This window comes from Papilio polytes, unplaced genomic scaffold, assembly GCF_000836215.1.
Source record: "Papilio polytes unplaced genomic scaffold, Ppol_1.0 DF823288.1, whole genome shotgun sequence".
In the NCBI taxonomy this organism is placed as follows: Eukaryota; Metazoa; Arthropoda; class Insecta; order Lepidoptera; family Papilionidae; genus Papilio; species Papilio polytes.
The window spans coordinates 2,037,669-2,057,325 of record NW_013525916.1 but is presented as its reverse complement, the minus strand read 5'-3'; the positions used below and the strand labels follow the sequence as shown (position 1 = coordinate 2,057,325).

The 19,657-nt window shown below is 33.6% G+C and overlaps 3 protein-coding genes across 5 annotated transcripts in view; 1 reads left to right on the top strand and 2 right to left on the bottom strand.

The window, feature by feature from the left end:
• Positions 1-2,849, bottom strand: part of LOC106104996 (protein scalloped) — a 74,043-nt gene extending 71,194 nt beyond the window's left edge. The window contains 1 exon segment of the mRNA XM_013285193.1: positions 2,583-2,849. The gene's annotated coding sequence lies outside the window, so the exon portion shown is untranslated.
• A 2,280-nt stretch (positions 2,850-5,129) lies between these two features.
• On the bottom strand, positions 5,130-7,752 carry LOC106104979 (post-GPI attachment to proteins factor 2-like). The gene is made up of 6 exons (XM_013285170.1): positions 7,186-7,752; positions 6,979-7,110; positions 6,723-6,884; positions 6,406-6,511; positions 6,111-6,317; positions 5,130-5,880 (listed from the first exon to the last, which is right to left on the bottom strand). The coding sequence occupies exons 1-6, from the start codon at positions 7,285-7,287 to the stop codon at positions 5,750-5,752; spliced, it is 840 nt and encodes a 279-aa protein (XP_013140624.1). The 5' UTR covers positions 7,288-7,752; the 3' UTR covers positions 5,130-5,749.
• Positions 7,753-8,076: 324 nt separating this feature from the next.
• LOC106105026 (tetratricopeptide repeat protein 17) overlaps positions 8,077-19,657 on the top strand; it is a 13,092-nt gene continuing 1,511 nt past the window's right edge. The window contains exons 1-18 of one of the 3 annotated variants that reach the window (XM_013285241.1): positions 8,077-8,323; positions 8,408-8,782; positions 9,393-9,619; positions 10,028-10,315; positions 10,691-10,800; positions 10,880-11,194; positions 11,973-12,069; positions 12,356-12,514; positions 13,026-13,142; positions 13,639-13,780; positions 14,268-14,492; positions 14,960-15,137; positions 16,210-16,329; positions 16,760-16,972; positions 17,554-17,671; positions 18,042-18,261; positions 18,855-19,012; positions 19,504-19,609. In XM_013285241.1, coding sequence (XP_013140695.1) covers positions 8,219-8,323; positions 8,408-8,782; positions 9,393-9,619; positions 10,028-10,315; positions 10,691-10,800; positions 10,880-11,194; positions 11,973-12,069; positions 12,356-12,514; positions 13,026-13,142; positions 13,639-13,780; positions 14,268-14,492; positions 14,960-15,137; positions 16,210-16,329; positions 16,760-16,972; positions 17,554-17,671; positions 18,042-18,261; positions 18,855-19,012; positions 19,504-19,609 — 3,273 coding nt within the window. In that variant the 5' untranslated portion in view covers positions 8,077-8,218. Of the gene's footprint in view, positions 8,324-8,407; positions 8,783-9,392; positions 9,620-10,027; positions 10,316-10,690; positions 10,801-10,879; positions 11,195-11,972; positions 12,070-12,355; positions 12,515-13,025; positions 13,143-13,638; positions 13,781-14,267; positions 14,493-14,959; positions 15,138-16,209; positions 16,330-16,759; positions 16,973-17,553; positions 17,679-18,041; positions 18,262-18,854; positions 19,013-19,503; positions 19,610-19,657 lie in introns of those variants that run through there. The other 2 variants (XM_013285240.1, XM_013285242.1) reach the window with 2 other exon arrangements.

The following is a 19,657-nucleotide window of genomic DNA, read 5'->3' as shown; positions in this document are numbered from 1 at the left end:
GTGTTGCAACAATCGCTGTTCATTTAACGGAATAATAAGATCACTAAGCTGTGTTTACCGACTGTACTGGTTTCTAATGTTTGCGAATATATACGTAGGCTTGGACTATGCATAAAACTATATTACGCACTTATTTTTACCACTTTTTAACTGTTAATAAAAATAATTTCTTATCGCAATAAAATGAGTTTAAATTATCAATTAAATTTATGACATTGAATTATATCTTACTAGCTTTCGCCAGCGACTTCGCGTGGAAAAAAAAACAAAAGTAAGTAGCCTATGTGTTCTTCCGGACTATCGTCTGCATCCATACCAAATTTCGTCGAAATCCGTTCAGCCGTTTAAGCTAAAAACTCAAACAAACATATATCTATCGATCTAAACTTTCGCATTTATAATATTAGTATGAAGTAAGATTACCTGTTAAATAATTGAACTCATATTATTTCCAAACTTCTAATTATATCATTAAGTTTACTTATACCCGGTTTCCCGGCTACATTTAACCATTCGTTATTGTTTTCTATTCAAAAACTTTCCGAACTACGCAACTTGAGTCATACTCTTAACCTTAGGTCAACCTAACACAAATGAATCATTAGACAATGATAAAATACATGAAAACTTCAGTATTTAACATGAGGATAACCCGTTGTTTTCTTAATAAAAGAATTACAGCTAATTTCTTAATCCTCATCCTCTCTCTCCTCAATCCTCTTTCTTAATAAAACAATTACATCTATAAATCTAGATAGGCTACGAGTTAGGGCCAAAGTGTTAGTTAACACATCTTCTTCGTTGTCGCGGCGTCGCAATAAAAACATCAACTTGTTTTGACCAAAATAACTCTTGGCAGCCGCTAGAGACCACTGATACATCTTCCGAGAGATCGGTGACTCGCTGACGACAATATTCAACTTGAAACCATAGTTTTCCTTTACGTTTTAATATTGCATTAAATTGATTAAATTATTAGAAAAAATATACCTATACTGATATTATAAAGAGGAAAGATTTGTATTTTTATGTGTCGATATAACTCAAAAAATACTGGCCCAATTTTTGGAATTATTCCACTATTAAAAACTTACGTTTTCATTGAGTAACATAGGCCATATTTTTTATTATTTATATTTTTCGCAAGCAACAGCTAGTTAAAACACAAGAGCTGTGGTAGTAGTGACTAGTGGAACACATTACAAAATCATAGGTCGACAATGTATATATAATTTGCCTCTAGAATTATGGTCTACCGTCGAATGTTCTAGACTTTCTAGTACACTTAACGTTTGTTGCAAAAACTGAACCATAAGGGAGTTTTTATTAAATACATATGTATTTAATTTGCAAATGTTTAATGATAATATATAAGTTTTACAATGAAGATCATCTTCGATGTTTTTGATGAGAAGTTTTCTATGAAGAAAATTTGGCGGGAAAACTAAATTTATTTTTTACGATTATTAGATCACTCTTTTTTTCTCAAATAAAGCATTTTTATAATATTTCATCAATTAGTTAACATCAATTAGTATGGTTTCTCGCGATAGTGTCTCATAATCATAATGTTACTATTAATTTGTCCTTTGAATTATACTTACATTTATAATTAAAAATGATTAAGATATTTATAGTTGTACTATCACTTTAATAGACATTAGTAATTCCTAATTATTAGTGAAAATTGCATAAATATATCTATTATCGAGGTAACAAATTTAAAATGTTCATTATAAAACGTCACTACTTTAGTCCGAATACGTCAACTGAGAATTAGAAATTATTGCCCGTCAACTTGCCGTCAACTAACTACGTCAAACGATAAAATGAGATTTTATAGAAATGAAAGACTTTAATGTTTCAACAAACTCGCAAAGTGTTTTCCTGTAAACAATTTAAATTATCATTATTAACGTAATCACTAATAATTTTAATATACTATACTTTTTATAATAAAAAAGACACTTTTGTATAATTTAAATTCGAATTTCGTTCTACTTTTAGTCCCGTTTGTTTTGCACTATCGTAAACGACGCCTTAAGAGCTTCTAAATTCGAAAAGTCGATAAATTATTTTATTAGCACTTTAAAATAATATTAATCAAATAATAAAATTAATTTAAATTGATATTCATAAAACGTAAAAGAATGACTATATAATTTTATTTATAATTTGGTTAAAATTGATAAATAAATAATTTAATAACGTTACATTTTATTTATTTATTTTACACAATTTTATAATAAAACATTATTAATTCGAATTCTTAAATTTTATTTTATCAATAATTTAGAAAAATTGCAATTTAATATCAATGTTATTTTTACATTAAATAAAAAAATATTGTAGGATTGGTAGCTGAAAGAAAATTTAAAAATTCTTGAAATAATTAAAAATTAATTTATTTAAAAAAAACAACATTAATTAATAAGCAAGGCAGTAGGATTTAAAACCACGTTTAATCTTTTTTTGATAAGATTAGTGATAGTTAAACTTGTTCTAAACTTAGTACAATGTTTGGAATTCAATTAGTTATTTAAGGAATTTTGTTTGTTTATTTTGAATTAAGAAGTACTCACGCCTCGGATAATATTTCGAGTAATAACAGTCCATGTCACCGTTAAGAAATTCACTGCATTTAAATCAATTTCACTGTTAATTTGTTTATCATTCACTCGCGCAATGCATGTAAAACGTTTGACATTTCATAAAATAAGTTGACAAGTGTCATCACCGCGCACGGCACGGAATACGTCAAATCGCATACAGCCACCAACGCGACTGAAGTGTAACGCGGGCGAACCATACCATACCGCGTCTTTCGAAAATTGCGCCATCTCAGTAGGCACACTCGAGCGAATTCAACAACACAAAAACACTCGAGCACACTTCATGCCCTAACACCTTTCCCGAATGTCCCGCTCCCAAAACTAGATAATGTTTACATCGCGAAATGCCGACACCCGAACGACCGGAAGTCGAAGCGAAGCAAACGCGACAACTATGTAAAATATTGCAGGATTGCGATCGCATTGTTGACATTCCCGAATAAAAATCACCAAAATCTCGAGTTAACTGTATGAAAATCACTGTAAAATTATTTTTTACTCACCTATTACGGAGTTTGAAGATGTAGTGAAGGGCCGAATTTTGAAAATATGTTAAATTAAGAGTAAATATAAAGAATATACTCTTATTGGTATGCGAAGAATGGCACAAAGAATCCCGACAACGCACGCGACGAATGCGCACCTCGTTTGCGCATATGCTGACACAACTTCACGGACGTTGCTCCCCGCGCCCCGCACGCACCCGGTTTTCTGTGCCTGTGTGCGCGGCCGGAGTGGTCAAACGTGAAATTCCGTGCACATATACACCAACACATGCACAAATTTTACCTGCGTAGCTGCCGTTCGCCGCCATCTTAGTTAAGACAGAGATAGAAAGCTTTTCTATTTCAAACCGTTGAGTTCACTCACGCCATCTGGCAATAGAAGATGTGTTAGTTCTCACTTTGCACAACAGATGGCGCTCTTTAAATTATTCCGTGGGTAATTATAATACTTATTTCAATAATACTTTTTGTTACTTATGATTTAATTTGTAATTAATTTTTTTGTTGAAAAGGAATAGATCTTTTATTAACCAAATACTTCTTACACATGTGACATCTTGATTGAATCTTGTATTTTAGTTTTTCGAATATAGATGGTGCTAGAGTTTTAAATTACTTAGGGCCCGTCCCACCAAATTGTAAATTGTCTGATAACAAACCAACGTGTATGATGGAAATATCAGATTTTGTCACCTTATGTGAAAGTGACGTCATTTTTAAGCTATTTGAGCCTCGATCAGCCAGTGGTGGAAAAGGGCCTTAGACTTGGAAATGCTTGAAATCATGAATCAGTCATTTTTAAAGGAGTTAAACAACTATAAACATTTTAAAGGTCAAATAAAATCAACAAATCAATATAAGCAGAATTTAATTTCTTGGAAAAACACAGGTATTACTAAAGTTTAGGGGTATATCGGCTTTCAACATCGAAAATATTAATTATCTTCGCTCTTATTATTTATTTACGTATATGTTACGTGTATATAGCAACAATAACATTGTTCGAAAGTATTATCTTCCTACGAATGTATATCAATCGCGAGCCAAAATTTAATTACGTAATTCAAATAAAACAGTTTTGGTAAAATAAATGTCTATGATCAATACAATGATTGTTATACAAACAGATAAAGACAGTAAAGCAATAGTTAAATTTCTTTTAGTATCACATTATTGCTAATTTTCACAGGACTTTTTTTTCTTTGTTTTTATTTTATTTAAAACTTGATAAACCAATGTTTTTTTATATTTATTTTATTTGTCAACTAGATTGTACCATAGTTAAACAACACTCTAACTTTTATCAATATTACTAAATGTATCTAAGTTGAAACAAAAATGTTGTGCGATGAAGTTCTTCATCTTTAACTTATATGAAATCCTAAATATCTTATTGGAAACTGTAATGTGTCTTAAGATGAAATATTAAGTTTTAAATAACTACTATAGATAGCTACAACAAAAAATCTTACTATACTACTGTTTTAAACGCGTGTTTTAACTACTAACTGACAGTCGTTGATTGATGTTATGGAAGTCAACTTTGGCTTATGTTTCGCCATAAATATGCATCACCACACTTTTTCGGTATAATTATTTTATTATTCGTTGATCAAGGTCGCATTTCGCAAGCCTACGCAAAATATTTTTTCTGTACATATTTCACTAAAATCCGCGCCGAGCGCTAGAATCGCGATAAACTTTTTTATAGTCTGTGGTGCTAATATTGATTTTTCTGTTTATTTTTATTTATTTTAATCACAAGTGTTGTTTCAAAATGTGACCCTGTAAATTATTTATACACTGTTGTTAGCAAAAGTTTGTTGTTTTCATCCAAGTTTGTACGCATGTATAATACTTGTAGGAATATTAGAAAAAGTAGAAACACTACAGCAGTAGCTGGCTATCGATAGAAACATTCGCTTGAACGTTAAAAGAATATTTAAAAACATTCGTCTTAATTTTTAAAATTTCAAAAGATATGTTTCCATATTTTACAAGTAATTAAATATAATAATGCCATTAAAATTTTTGGTCCGTCTCCAACTCCTCTATTTCATAATATTTAAAACATTTTGTAATTATCAATTTCGATTTCATTTAAGGCAGTATTATTTAAATTGTACTTCTATAATACTGTATCCATTGACACGTTTTCGACTTAATTAAGATTCTACAATATATGGATTCATAATTAATTTACTAATTTTTAATATTACAAATTACTATCATCTATAAGTATTAAAGAGATCGCATCTAATTAATACAAAAAAATACAAAATACAAACTAATGTAACAGCTATTTCTTCCTATTTAATATTTAATAATCAACAATAGTAAGAAATAATTAAAACCGTTTAATTGCGCGCCATTTTCAATTGTGTGCTCTAAAATATTCTGTGCTGCTGTGAACATCAAACATAACGGCAATATATTATAAACATTTTTTGTATATTTCTATTTATCTACAATACTTAATTAACTCCTTAAATAGAATGCATTGATGTATTTTTAATTATTTATTTGGCAAATCCATGCACTTGCACAGCACTTGTATGATTTTCCCGCCGTTTTTAATGTCATAATTTTTTCATTAATAGGCAAGTTAACATTCCGCGCATAGACAATGATTTAATTATCTTTTTTTCGGTCCGGGCACAAGACTTGGATTTGATGAAGAGGCAGATCGCGCACTACGATTGCATGAAATGCCATATTTGTTGTCGCTAAAATGTATTCGCATATAGAAAACCAGGTGAAAGCTGAAATAAATAAAAAGCGTATTATTTTTTATCACATAACACTTTAAATAACAATTTTAAGACTGGTATAGTAGTACCACAACCAAAGGTACCGGTTTTTAGCGTCACTAGCGCCAGTTTCCAGTCCAGCGCACTGTATCAAAGTACGGTTAGTTACACCAATTTTGAGAATTCTAATTTGAGAACACTATGCCCATATGAATATTAATTTAAGTATAAGATTATCTTACCCAAAGGACGACAAAGCAAACGATGGCGTAGGAAGAATATAATAAGTCCAATGGTGGCTGCAATTGCCAGGTAGAAGAGTATCCAAACCAGCTTGTTGGTCCTGATGGGTTCCACCGCCTCACTGCCGATATTGCCCACCCTTGCGCGACACAGCATATGCAGAAGGGAGGCGACCATAAATACTATAAATATTTTTTCATGAACAACTGGAAAACAAAGGATTGCTTTTAAGACCTTCAATTTCTAGTCTGTAAGTTGCATACGCATTTATAATTACAAAAATTTTGTACTTACAATAATTTTCTCTATTCGAAACGTACGTCACTCCTGTAAGTGCAAATAGTTCTAATAAATTGAGCCAGTAACAGGCATCGCCTAGTTTAGTTGCTTGTTTTCGGACCTGAAAACAAAAAATAAATGTGTATTTGTATTATACAACAAACCCACCAGCAATGAGTGTTCAGTTGTCAACTGTTTATGATAGATGAAATGCTAAGGTTCAATTCAGGTGATATCATATTTTTTAATAATTAATTTTCATGGAGTAACTATTTTAAAATTTTATTTGAGTCATACGTTACGTTTATGATCGAAGTATGAATTACAAATACCTTTTCATCCTTGATATGCGAAGTTCGTTCTTTATGATAGTTGTAATACAACGATCCTATTAAGAGTCTTGGTCCTAAATGGTAGGCGATACATATCCTCCAAACATATCTCTGTGGACTGATACCAGTTATTGCGCTAATCGACGGCACTACATTATAAACCTGGAATTTAAATTTGGAAACAATAAAATCGGCAGAGAAGAAATATAGAGATAAGAATTGAGTAAAATTAAATAAGAGAGATGAAGTAACTTACTCTACAGTGCGTTTCATGTATATCATCTGCTTGAAATATAGATGCAGTCACGTAACAAAATACTAATGCGCCGAGCGGGAGCCAAAGCGCAATTAAACATACTTCTCGCAGAGCACATGTCCAAAGCAAACCCTAAAAGTAAATAATTCATCTTTAATAATTAATTTATAAAACACTGGCATTAAACACTGCATTCGGTTTTGTCACCTTATATTCCAAAATTTTAATAGTTCGATTCACATTTAATTTTTCATTAGTATGATCAATGTTTAGATTTTGTGGCGATTGTGTTTGTGCGTCATTTTCCATTTTTTAATATTAACGAAATAGCTTTACATATTATTAATTATTTCGTTCTTTCAACGCTGAACACCGTAATTGGACTCATTTTAAGTACAGGAATTTCACATGTTACACTTTGTGTCCATGATCACAACATTGACTTTAAACATTATTTTTTCTAATATGTAATTATTGCACAGCGCTTTAAAGCGAATTCTTGGTTTTACAATTAAAGAAGAAAAGAGCGTATGGATGACCCATGACGCGGATTGACTGAGGTTATTTGCACCTGCGCATTGAAGATCTGAAAATAAGGCGACTAAAGCCAACAAAGTAGGTTGGACCAAGCAGAAAGCTGCAGTACTTGTAACTCAACAATTATTTTATTTTCCCTTTTAAACAAATGTCTTTGGTTCTCATGGTAACTCTCACAATTATTTAATAGCCATTAAATTGATATTCTCTTGGCCAGATTCTTCAACTACAAAATACTTTGCTAGACTACCCCATGTAAAATCAATTGTATGAGGACCGCCTTAATATAATTTATTATTTAGTTTGCTACAACATGAAAAGTAATTCAATAGAGACTCTTGTGCTTTTAAATTCCACTTGCTGCATACTTTTTATTTACTGTTTTGTCTCAAGAACCGTACACAAGTCAGAACATAACACTTTATTCCTATTAAAAAATCTAGGATGGGGTGATATACTTTTCACCCCCTCATAAATTTTTTAAAACTAATATAAATAAAAATATATAATCTGTCTTTAACTTTATTGATGTTTTGTATTTTGACAACCAAAGTACAATTTTGTCTTTGTTCTGTCAGTTCTGGACCTCCACTATAATTGTCCGTACGTATTGTGTGATAAAAAAGTGCCAGTTTTATGTTATCAGCCGGCTGTATTAAATAGAATGCTAGTATACCGCATTATCTTTAACTGAGAAGAACAAATGAAAGGCATCATGCTTATTTTTATTTTCATTGTATGCCGCCTTGATGGTATACAGGCAAATACACATTGGATGGTCACTGAAAGTGGCTTAATACAGCCAAAGGTATTACACTATGTAATATATTTTGATGTTTTTTCAATATATTATGGATTTTAATTTATGCTATTTTTTTTTTACCACTCGCAGGTTGATTCTCCATTTGAATTGGCTCGACCATACGATCTATTAGCTTTCATAGACCAAGAATCATATTGGAATGAAATTATAGATATTTTTAATGATTTGTCAAAAAGGCAAATAATAATTGACAAATTGTGGAACGATGTGGACAAAAACACTGATATTGGTATGATAGTTATCTCTGATAGAAATTGCTTGCAAGCCGGTCAGCTTAAACTCTTGGACTGGTATGTAGCATATTCTGATGATGGTAGTTCTCGGGATATACCAGACAATGTGTACCAAGTTTCACGTCCTCTCTTTACAATGGATCTACATGTCCCAGACTGCAAGAAAATATCATCATTAATTTTCAGTATGTCTACATTTGAACATTTGGAGGTAAGCTTTAATTAACTAACTCAGCATAGTTTCCATATTCCTGAGATTCACAACATCTCATTGATAATGTCTTGAATAGTACATCTCCAGTCTGTGTGATTCTCTGTAATGTGGTGATTCGGGCACTATGAATTGTCTTGAGGGTGGTGATTATTTGGTCAGACCAGCACATAGGTCTCTCCGCTAGGTCTTTTCCCCCTGATAAACTATTACATACCAACAATTAGTCTTTGCTAAATTAAAGTTATATTCTGAATTTTATATGTTTTCTTATGAAAGTATGAATTGTTCTACAGCACAATTCATAGGACTATATACCAAGGTAGAGCACATATCTGTGAATGTACCTTTTGCTAAATGAAAATCTCAATCTATAGCTAATCTGTTTTCTCTATTAATCAAATAAATAACTGGCTTTCACCTGCGACTCCGCATGCATGGAATTAAAAAAAAACAAAAGTGAGTAGCCTATGTGTTCTTCCAGACTATCTTCTATGTCTATGCCAAATTTCATTGAGATCTATTCAGCTGTTTAGGCTACAAACTAACAAACATCCATCCATCTGTTCATGTTAACTTTCACATGTATAATATTAGAACAATTTTTTAGGGCATGATACAAAGAGATAATTTGACTATACCAGAGGAGGTTCGTCTACCTGAGAAGTTGGCACCAATAATGACTCTAGATCAGTTTGGTAACTGGGTGACTCATATTCTTAAGAAGAACAACACTTCATGGCTGCATTATAACTTGGCTTCAATGTATTGGCGACTGAGAGGTAAAGCTCCTAAGGCAATTGAGTGCAGTCGCCGGGCTATACATTATGCACCAAGGTTAACTAGCTCAAATATCAACTTAAAATGTTTTTTTTTTGTTTTTTAAATTACCCATTGTTCTTATAATAAACAAGAATACACAGAAGTGGAGACAGTGTCCATTGTTGAGAAATGATAAAATAAGGTGATATTAGTAACCATTTTGTTGCACATAAATTAAATTTCAATAAATTTAATTGAAATTAAATTAATATAATAAAATTAAAGAATGAAATATAGGGACATACATATGTCCCCACTGAGGGTTTCGGAGTATAGTGGTGACTAGGCCATAGTCAAATTTAAGTTATTAACTTAAAATAAATTGTAATAAGTAAATTTGAATTGGTGGTTTATTTTTTAGTTCATCACTTTATTGTTTTTTATATGTTGACTTAATAATAATTAATTACATCTTATTTCCAGAGAATTTAAAGATTTAGCATTATTAGGACTGGGAACGATACTACATGTTAGTAAAATGACAGAAGATGCAGTGATTGTGTTAAATGCAGCGGTAGACCACAATCCAAACTCATATTTAAATCATTTTCATCTAGCAAACGCTTATGCGGTGCTTTGCGAATTTAATAATACAAATAAACATTTGAATGATTGTCTGAAATTGAATCCTTCATTCAAAATTGCTACTAAACATAGACATGGTGCAAATTGTCTAGCAAATATATGGAAGAAATTGTTAGTGGTAAAAGTGTAAGTAATTATTATTATCTATTTTAATGAGATGTTTTGATTGTTTTGGAAGTGACTATATAACATACTGTAATTTGGTAATTCTTTGATAAAATACTTTTAAATGTGGTTTGAGTAAAAACAAGAATAGAGGTGAAAAATATTAATTACTAGCTTTCGTCCACGACTTCGTCCGCGTAGAATTAAAAAAATAAGTAGCTTATGTGTTCTTCCAGACCATACTCTACATATAGATGTATTGCAGGATAAATTTCATCGAGATCTGTTCAGCCGTTTAGGCTAAACTCTAAGAAACTTTCGCATTTATAATATTAGTAAGATTAATATTCATTATTGTTATGGAGATTCCTTATTTTCTTAATATTTTTTTTAAAGAGCATTAAATCAATTGCGTGATGAACTAATAATATACACTCAGAAAGAGGGTCAATTACTGAAATTACAAACATCAGTACTAAAGGCAATGAAACTGGACCAGGGACATGGTAAGATGTTTTCTTAATTTTTTTTCATAGTATTTGTTATAAATGTCTGGAAATTAAAATATTTATATTAAAATTGCAGATTATATGAGTGTCGTGAAAAACTGTGAGAAAATGTCGGAATTAATCGGTCTAGATATTAAATCCCTTAAAGTTAAGGGTGATAGGAATTCACTTATCAAGTACTTTCTTGATGGACCAATATACAATGACCTGTGGTCAGATAAAACCAGTTTACATGCGATCGAAGCGGCTTATAGTCTGCAAAGACTGGCCAGACATATCGACAAGCATTCCAGTTTAGCTTCAGAACTAATGGCCCAGTCTGATTTACTGCGGTCTGCGGAACATAAAGCATTTAAGGAACATTTGATGCCTTCAACACCAGAGATACCAAGTAAGTAAATGGTTATCTTTATTTATAGTAAACTAGCTTTCGCCCGCGACTCGGTCCGCATGTAATTAAAAAACACAAAAGTGAGTAGCCAATTTTTTCTTCCAGACTATCACTACATCTATACTAAATTTCATCGAAATCCATTCAGCCGTTTAGGCTACAAGCTCTAACAAACATCCATCCATCTAAACGTTAGCATTTATAATATTGGTATGATTTTTAGAATATGTCTGGGTTTTGATAACTTGTTCTACTTTCAATAGAATGTCATAATTATAGGTTACATAATATATATAGTACAGTCCGACCTACATTGTTGTAAATTATTAGTTCTGTACTGTAGATAAAATTATTAATGTCATAAATTTTTTTATATTAACTGTGTAACAGTAAAATAATCTTTGTAAAGTAAAAATGCAGACATTTGTTAAACTATATGTATATTTATATTAAGATAAGTTATTCGAGATTTGCATGGCATGTCATGTAATAAATGATTATATTGTTTTCAAAAGCCATGAAAAGGTTATTTAGATTTTTTTTTTTATAACATAAGGTGGCAAACGAGCAAGCGGCCACCTGAATCCGCCAAAATGGCGAAGCAACCGCTGCCCATAGACATCCGCGATCGCAGATGCGTTGCCTACCTTTATCCGACGTAGGAGGAGACGCACATAAAGAGGATATTGCCCCTTCCTATGCATCTCCTCCACCGTTAAATTCACTTAATTACTATGTATTTTACAATATCTATTTATACTTATTTAATACTATCCAGGTAAGGCAAACACAGATGCAAAACAAGATACAAAGTTTGATAAAAAAACAAGTAATGTTGAAGATGACTTGAAAGTGTTTGAAGTTGGAGTGCAGTTGTAAGTGATTTGTAAAGACATTTGCTACGAAATAAATTAAATTGTGTGATACTTTAAACAGAAATTCTATACTTTGATATTAAAAATTGGCATAGTTATAATCTATAAGAACTTTTAGTATGACTTTTCCAAATTCTTTTAAGACATTTTGAAATTCTACTTACTTGTTACGGACAATTTTTGTACACATTATTACAAATTCTTTACTATTATTATTATTACTAACTATTATAAGAATCAATTCTTTAGTATTTCTGATAGTTCTTCATTCAATATGTTTTTCCAGGTTCCCAGCGACAATGAAAATAAATCGGAACTCTGAAGATTTCGACAGTGAACCAGAATGGCCGTCTAAAGCTTTCTGTAAAGAACAGGAACCTAATTTTCCACAGAACGTAGAAGCTATATATCCTGTATTTTTGCCGTTTGAAAACAAGGGACTATTGTAAGTGTGAAAATTTACCTTTTATTTTTTGAATCTTTTGTTTTTAAAGTGTGTTTATATTTAACATATATGTGGTAATAATTTTGACTCAAATCAAAAAATCAAATAAAACACTTTAGTGCTTTATTATTATATTTAAATAACTTTTCTTACTTTAATTAAAGTGTTTGTAACTTTAATTCAACTTAAAGGTCAAGGTCACAAGCACACACCAATCGTCTTTTCCTATCTGTCAACTAAAAACTTTAAAAATCATTGTTGTTCTGTTTAACACTATTAATTTATTCCATTGCTATATTTGTTTTGACGCTATCCTATTTATATAACTAGTTATTGCCCGCTACTCCGTCCGCGTGAGTGTAAAAAACACAAGTAGCCTACGCGTTCCTTCAGACTATCTACATCTATGCAAAATTTCATTAGGATCTCTTTAGCTGTTTAGGCTACAAACTCCAACAAACAACCAATCATCCAAACTTTCGCATTTATATAAGTAAGATGTATATTTCAGGTTAGGTACACTCCTGACGGAGAAGCTGGGTGTACCAGCGTCAGTGGAATACGAGCTGCCATGGCACCCGCCTACCTGCCCACACGACAAGGCTGCTGTATTCACACAGAAGAAAAAGTAAGAACCCTCACTGTTTACTAACTTTACAAATGATAAAATATCATCATTAACCTGCCCTTGTCCCTACACAGGGTTGGCACAGCATATAAAACATAATCCATTCATTTTCTTCGGTCTTCCTTTACCTCTAGCTATCCATATTCAGAGGGCCTGTTCCACCAAATTGTTTAGTATCTGAACAATACAACGTGTAAAATATGTGATGGGTTGTCCGATTTTGTTATCGTATTTGTCAGTGACGTCATTTTTAAGCTATCTGAACCTCCATCAGCCAGTAGTGGGACAGGCTCTTTTAATATTTTTTTATTTACGTTATCACCTCTCTGCATAATGTCCATACCAAGCTAACTGATAAGAAGTTAGCCATTAAATGCGATTTTATAGGTCACTTTTTGACCGACTTCCCAAAAGAAGGTTTGTCTGTATGTTTTTTTTTTTTTACTTATTTTCATGACTAGCTATGAGTAAATATTTCTTGTATACGTGTTTTCAGGAGTCAGCTGGTCGGTGAAGTTATAAAAACGGACCATGTAAAGCAGAAGTTGCTGGAGTACGCGGGCAACGGGAACAGCGAGCTGGTCAGACACATGGACGACGCTGAGATCGGCCACAGGATATATGCAGCTATGCAAAAGGTACCATTACTACAACTTTACCGTAATAATTCCGTATAAGACTAAAATATGCCCGCGATTTTGTCTGTGCGGATAACAATCTTAGTAAATAATCTATGTGCTCTTCCAGACTATTTTCTACATCTGAGGTAAATTCAAACTAATCCATCCAACTATTCTGGAGATACATAGTAGCAAACATCCATGCATTCAAACTGGTATTAAATAAAAATTAGTAAGATTGAGAGTGTTAATGGCTAGGGATTAAGCACTTGATTACTTAACTACAGGTCCTGGGTTCGAATCCCGCTATATACTGATACAATATTGCCGTCCGTTTCAATCTAGCTAAAAAAAAACAGACAGCAATAGTCTTCATATTGTATTTTATCAGAACAAAGTTCTTTGTAAGAAACCGTTGTATGCCGACTACATTACATTTAAAGGCAGTTTCCATACTTGTTATTTCGCTTCGCTTTTGCGTTAATGTGGTACATGCCTTTTCCAGAGTCTGGCACCTAAATGGATTCTGTACACATTATCGTCACTGTACTGGCGTGCTCGAGACAACAATGTGAACGCGCTGCACTGCCTGCTGACAGCCAACAAGACTGTCCCGGTGCGGTATAAGGACATAGTGCTGGTCTCCTTGGCCTCCGTCTGCTTGGAGATGGGATACTTCGAAGAAGCTCTGACAGCCGCTGAAGAGGCATTCAGACTTAGCTTGTATGAAGTAAGTTATATGCAATTTTGAGTAAAACGTCCTTTATCCCCTAAATGCAAACATAACTAATTTCTTAGTACTCACAGTAGACGATTTCGAAACACTTTTTTTTTATCTTTTCTTCCTTTTTATTTTAATTTACCACCCGTTTCAATTTATGGTATTTAAAAAGAAAAAATCATTAATTTAACGGTTAAGTTCAATATCGTCAGTAATTTGAAAAAAAATATTAATTTTGTTTGATTTTTTTGTGGTTTATTTCATATTTTATTTACTACTGTCGCTACTTTCTCCTGTGACTCCGTCCTCGTACTAAAAAAAAAACAAAAATTTTTAGCCTATGTTTTCTTTCAGACTATCCTCTACATCTATGCCAAATGTCGTCGTCGCCAAATTATCGAGTACCATTCAATAGTTTAGGCTAAAAACTAACATCCGTACAAATTAGTAAGATTGTGATTGTTTTGGTATTCCAGCCGGCGACAAACTTCATTCTGTCAGAACTGAACATGCTGAAGAAGCACCGGCACACGCAGATGTTCCACCTGAAGCAGGTGGTGCGCGTGCAGGGGCAGTTCCAGGGCGGGCTGGCGCGCCGCCTGCTGCACACCTGGAGCTGTCTGCTCAAACTGGAAAATCATTTACCTGATTTCGGTATGTGTTCACAAAAAACCACAGTTATCAAATTTTTTACCTAGATTTTGACAGTGGTAGAGACATCTTTGCACGAATTGGCCGGCTCGCCCTCCGCAATACCACGACCAGAAAACAGGCGTGAAGTGGAAGCAATTCCACGTACAGTCTGATGAGTGTGGTGCCCGAGGCCTAATTTTAGTCCTTTTCCTTTCTACCCTTTTCTTAAAAGGAAATAATGGGAAGGATTTGACAGCGGAGGAGATACAGATGGGGAAATATCCTGTTTATTTGCATCTCTTTTGTTAATTAAGAGTAGGCAACGCATCTGCTATTGTGGATGTCTATGAGCAGCGGTCGCTTTGCCATTTCGGTTGATTCAAGTGGTTGCTTGCTCGTTTGTCGCCTATATTATAGAAAAATCTAGATATCTATCCATTGGTCGATAATAATAATAAGACGTAAACACCTTTTTTGTGCAGGATGTCAAATCATAATTTGCAATAATTATTTATCAACTTCCTTGCGTCACTACAGAGAGTTGGCGAGAGTCCATTATTTTTTAAATAAAAATATTGAGTAAATCGGAAAATAATCGCCATGTTACAAAGGGACCGAAACTACAAGTCAATAGCAAAAATAATCACAGTTGCTAAGGTTACTCCAATTCTCAGACTATAGAAAAGATCTTTGTTGTTAGTTGAGCATTTTAATGTGTTTGCGCTTTATTATAATATTATAGATATGATCATGTGTATATATTAACTTTTTTTGTAATTATTGGGTTTTAAATGATTAAACGTGTTGCTCTGAAAAAAAAGTTTTTAAATTTTTATCAAAATACCTTATCAACTAAATACAATAATGCTAAATAACACTACTAACCTGAAAACAAAGAAACAACATTTAAGTTTCTATTTTATCGTTTTTTATAATATGCCATTCCTCTAAGGTGGCTCCTAAAATAATAGACAACATTTATTCAACCCATAGACAATCGTTTAGAAACCGTTTTTAAACTAAGTAATAAAATAAAATGTTAATTTCTTTACATGTATATAAATATAATTAAGATTTTTTATTTTTGTTATAGATTACGGTTCCAGTGCCGATGTGTGCACGCAGCTGGAGCCGGGCGTGAACATGGTGTGCGATAGAGAGGGCACTAACTGTCACGTCACCAACGTTAAATGTCCCTCTTATGCTGAACCAGGTAATTTAAGGCTTGGTACACACTTAGCCAGTACAGCTAGACAGTGGTGGATAGTGACTGGTATAAAGTTTACTGCCAGTGATGCCATCTATGCCTGGATCACACTGTCTAACTGTATTGACAAGTGTGAAACAGACATCATGCAGTTTTTCTATTTAAATTTCACGAAAATTCCACAAATCATTATTAAAATTAACTCATTGTTATCAACGCTTTTACTAGTAGTCCCTAATACTTTTTTTTAACAAGCTGCAGATCCTGGTTTCGGATATGGAATAAAATAAAAAGAATACAATTTAATAATACACATAAATTCCCCCTCATCTCCATACTCTAATGCTGTTCTGGGATTTCAAAAAAATCGCGTTGAAGTGCTTTCGACAACTTTACGCTAGTATGAAACTACCCTTACATTTCATACTGCTTACAGCGGATAAAAGCACATTAGTTCGTCTACTGGAACTAAAGGACGAGAGTATCCGACAAGCGGCCGTCGACAACTTGGACGAGGATCTGTTCGAGCCCTTCGTGAAGAACAGGCCGCGCGACCGCGGAGACTACCTCGGACACCAGCTCAACCTCGACACCATGATGATCACCATCACCAATGCGCTGAAGACCTGCGGACCCAGGGGCTGTCATAGTGAGTAGCTTCCGACTTTAAACCGCAGTATAAAAAAATGCTACGTGTTACAGACTGCCCTCTACATCTGTGACAAACATCGATATCTGTTCAGCATAGACTTTACCTTTTTAATTGTGAAAGAATTTTTAAATCGGTTCAGTAGTTACTCAGTTATTTCACATAAAAAAATCCGAAAATAGAAATATTTCCTACTAGCTGTTCCTATGCGACTTTATCCGCATAAAATTATAAAAAAATCATTTTCTTGTTCACATTTGTCAAGTTATCAATTGCAAATATCAAAATGACATGACATGATGTCAAACCATTGCAACCTTGCTTCCTTGATGTTGGCAACAACTTATTGTCTCTTTCCCACAATAGCGTGAAAATATATAGCCGTGACGTAAGTGTAGGGCTTTCTATTAAAAAAAGAGTTATTCGAAAATATACTGTGCTTGCTGACATAGGCAACAAAGAAGTGTGTGTTAACGTTTTATTAGTATAGAGAAACTCTAACAGACACACATCTGTCCAAACTTTCGCATTTATAATATTAGTAAGAAGTAAGATGATAGTATGAAATGTGATGTTTTGAGATGTGGAGGCGGAAGACATGGGTCTGAAGGAGGAGGACTGCACCTACCACCACCTGCAGCTGGGCTACTGGCTGCACATCGTCAGCTTCAAGCAGCCCTTCTCTGACCCTAACTTGCGGTAAGATGTATGTTTAAAATATTCTTTTATTATTTCATTATTTTTTTTATTAAACCCCATCTAAGTACACACGCATTCTTCTAGAATATCCTAGTTTTTATGAACAGTTTCGTTTTTTTTATAGTGCTATTTTTATAATATTTGTTGATATTGTCTATTTAGAGTATGTTTTTATAGTACTCTTAAGTTATATATGGAGTTTTGATTATTCAATTTTCATTAAAAACATGACAATACTTCCAACAACAATATCAAAGAAAAAATAATAAACATTAATATCCACGCTTTCATACAGTGGACATAGTATTGCTGTCTCCCTCGCACAAGGTGCTGAAGTGCCGCGTAAAAAAATATATACGGTTTCGTGCAGCCTGCCAGCGGACATAGTATTGCTGTCTCCCTCGCACAACAAGGTGCCGGAGTGCCGCGTGCCGCGCGACGCCGCGCGCGACTACTTCCTGGAGCGCGTGACGCGCGTCGACGCCGACCACTGGGAGCCCGTGCTCACGCTCATGCACCAGTTCGCTGAAATGTTCAATTACTTCGACTACGTCACGCTGGGCGCTAAGATATCCAAGTATCTGGAAAATGTAAGTAATATTACCGCCTTTCTTGTCATGTTCTAGAATACTCTGATATTAGACCTTTGGGCAATCTGCCCATATAAAATGGCAATTTTAGTCGGATCATAAGAGAAAGGTTGGAATGCTACACGTTTTTATAGTATCATGTATTGATGTAATTTTTGTTTTACATGCAATAATTAAAAATCAGTCGCTTATGTGAAATTTTTAATAGTTGATTTTTTAATACCTTAAGGCAGAAAAAACGAGTAGGCAATTCTAATTTCCTGAAATAGTGAATCAATAGCTGACAATACACAGAATGAAAGAACACACAGAACAAGGATATTTATTTTCCTATACATTCCACTTTCAGTCAAATTCACTACCTCTCCGTCTTTTACTTAAAAAAAAGAGAATTAAAAGTATGCCAGTATGCATACATAACGCAGAATTCGATTTAAGAGCCGTCTTAAAAATGGTTTTTAATTAATTGGTATAGTGTGAGTATTAATAATTATGGTTGTTATATTGATTGGTATGGTTGTTGTATTGATTGGTGGTTGTATTGATGGGTGTGTTTGTTGGGAGTTGTGATAGAGTATGGTGTGGTTGTGCAGAAGCCGCGGTCGTGGTCGGGCGCGCTGTCCGCGGCGTGGTGGTGCGGCGCGAGCGGGCGCGGCGCGTGCGCGGTGCGCTGCCTGGCCGCCGCGCTCGCGTACGTGCCGCACGCGCACGCGCACCACGTCTGGCGCGCCATCGTCGCACTGCTGCACACGTAAATTAACGTTATATAACACACAATAATTAATCATACTTCTTACTTCATACTAATATCATAAATGCGCATGTTTAGATGGACGGATGTTTGTTAGAGTTTGTAGCCTAAACGGCTGAACGGATTTCGATGAAATTTGCCATAAACGTAGAGGATAGTCTGGAAGAACACAGGCTACTTAGTTTTGATTTTTTTAATTCCACGCGGACGGAGTCGCGGGCTTAAGCCAGTATTCAATATAATATGTTCTTAATATATTTTTGTTATTAAATGATTTATGTCATTGCAATCAGTCCCAACATACGCTGAGTTGGCTTTATGTCATATGTCTTGTTTTAGAATAATATTGTAATGATTTTTAAGTGGCATTAAGTCTTGTTTTCTCTCTATTTCAAGGAAAGTTGACCATCGACTATTTTCATATTACTACTATCTGTTCTATCTGTTTGAAAAGTTTAATCTATTGTTACATTGTTTAATTTTTTTTGCAGGCAATCAAAACAAAAGGACGCTAAGGATATTGCGTACCTCTCGTTCTACCTTTCGCCGAAGAGCAAAGTTGAGGCTTTCTTGGTGGCTGTATCCCACACTTGCGTTGTAAGTACAAGTTTTTATATTAAAAAAAAACATTGTCTTTTTACATCT

Coding starts and splice junctions, on each gene's coding strand:
- LOC106104979 (XM_013285170.1), bottom strand. CDS start 7,287: ATGGAAAATGACGCACAAACACAATCGCCACAAAATCTAAACATTGAT. Junction 7,111..7,185: donor TTAAAATTTTGGAATATAAG/GTGACAAAACCG, acceptor ATTTACTTTTAG/GGTTTGCTTTGGACATGTGC. Junction 6,512..6,722: donor CGCATATCAAGGATGAAAAG/GTATTTGTAATT, acceptor TTTTGTTTTCAG/GTCCGAAAACAAGCAACTAA.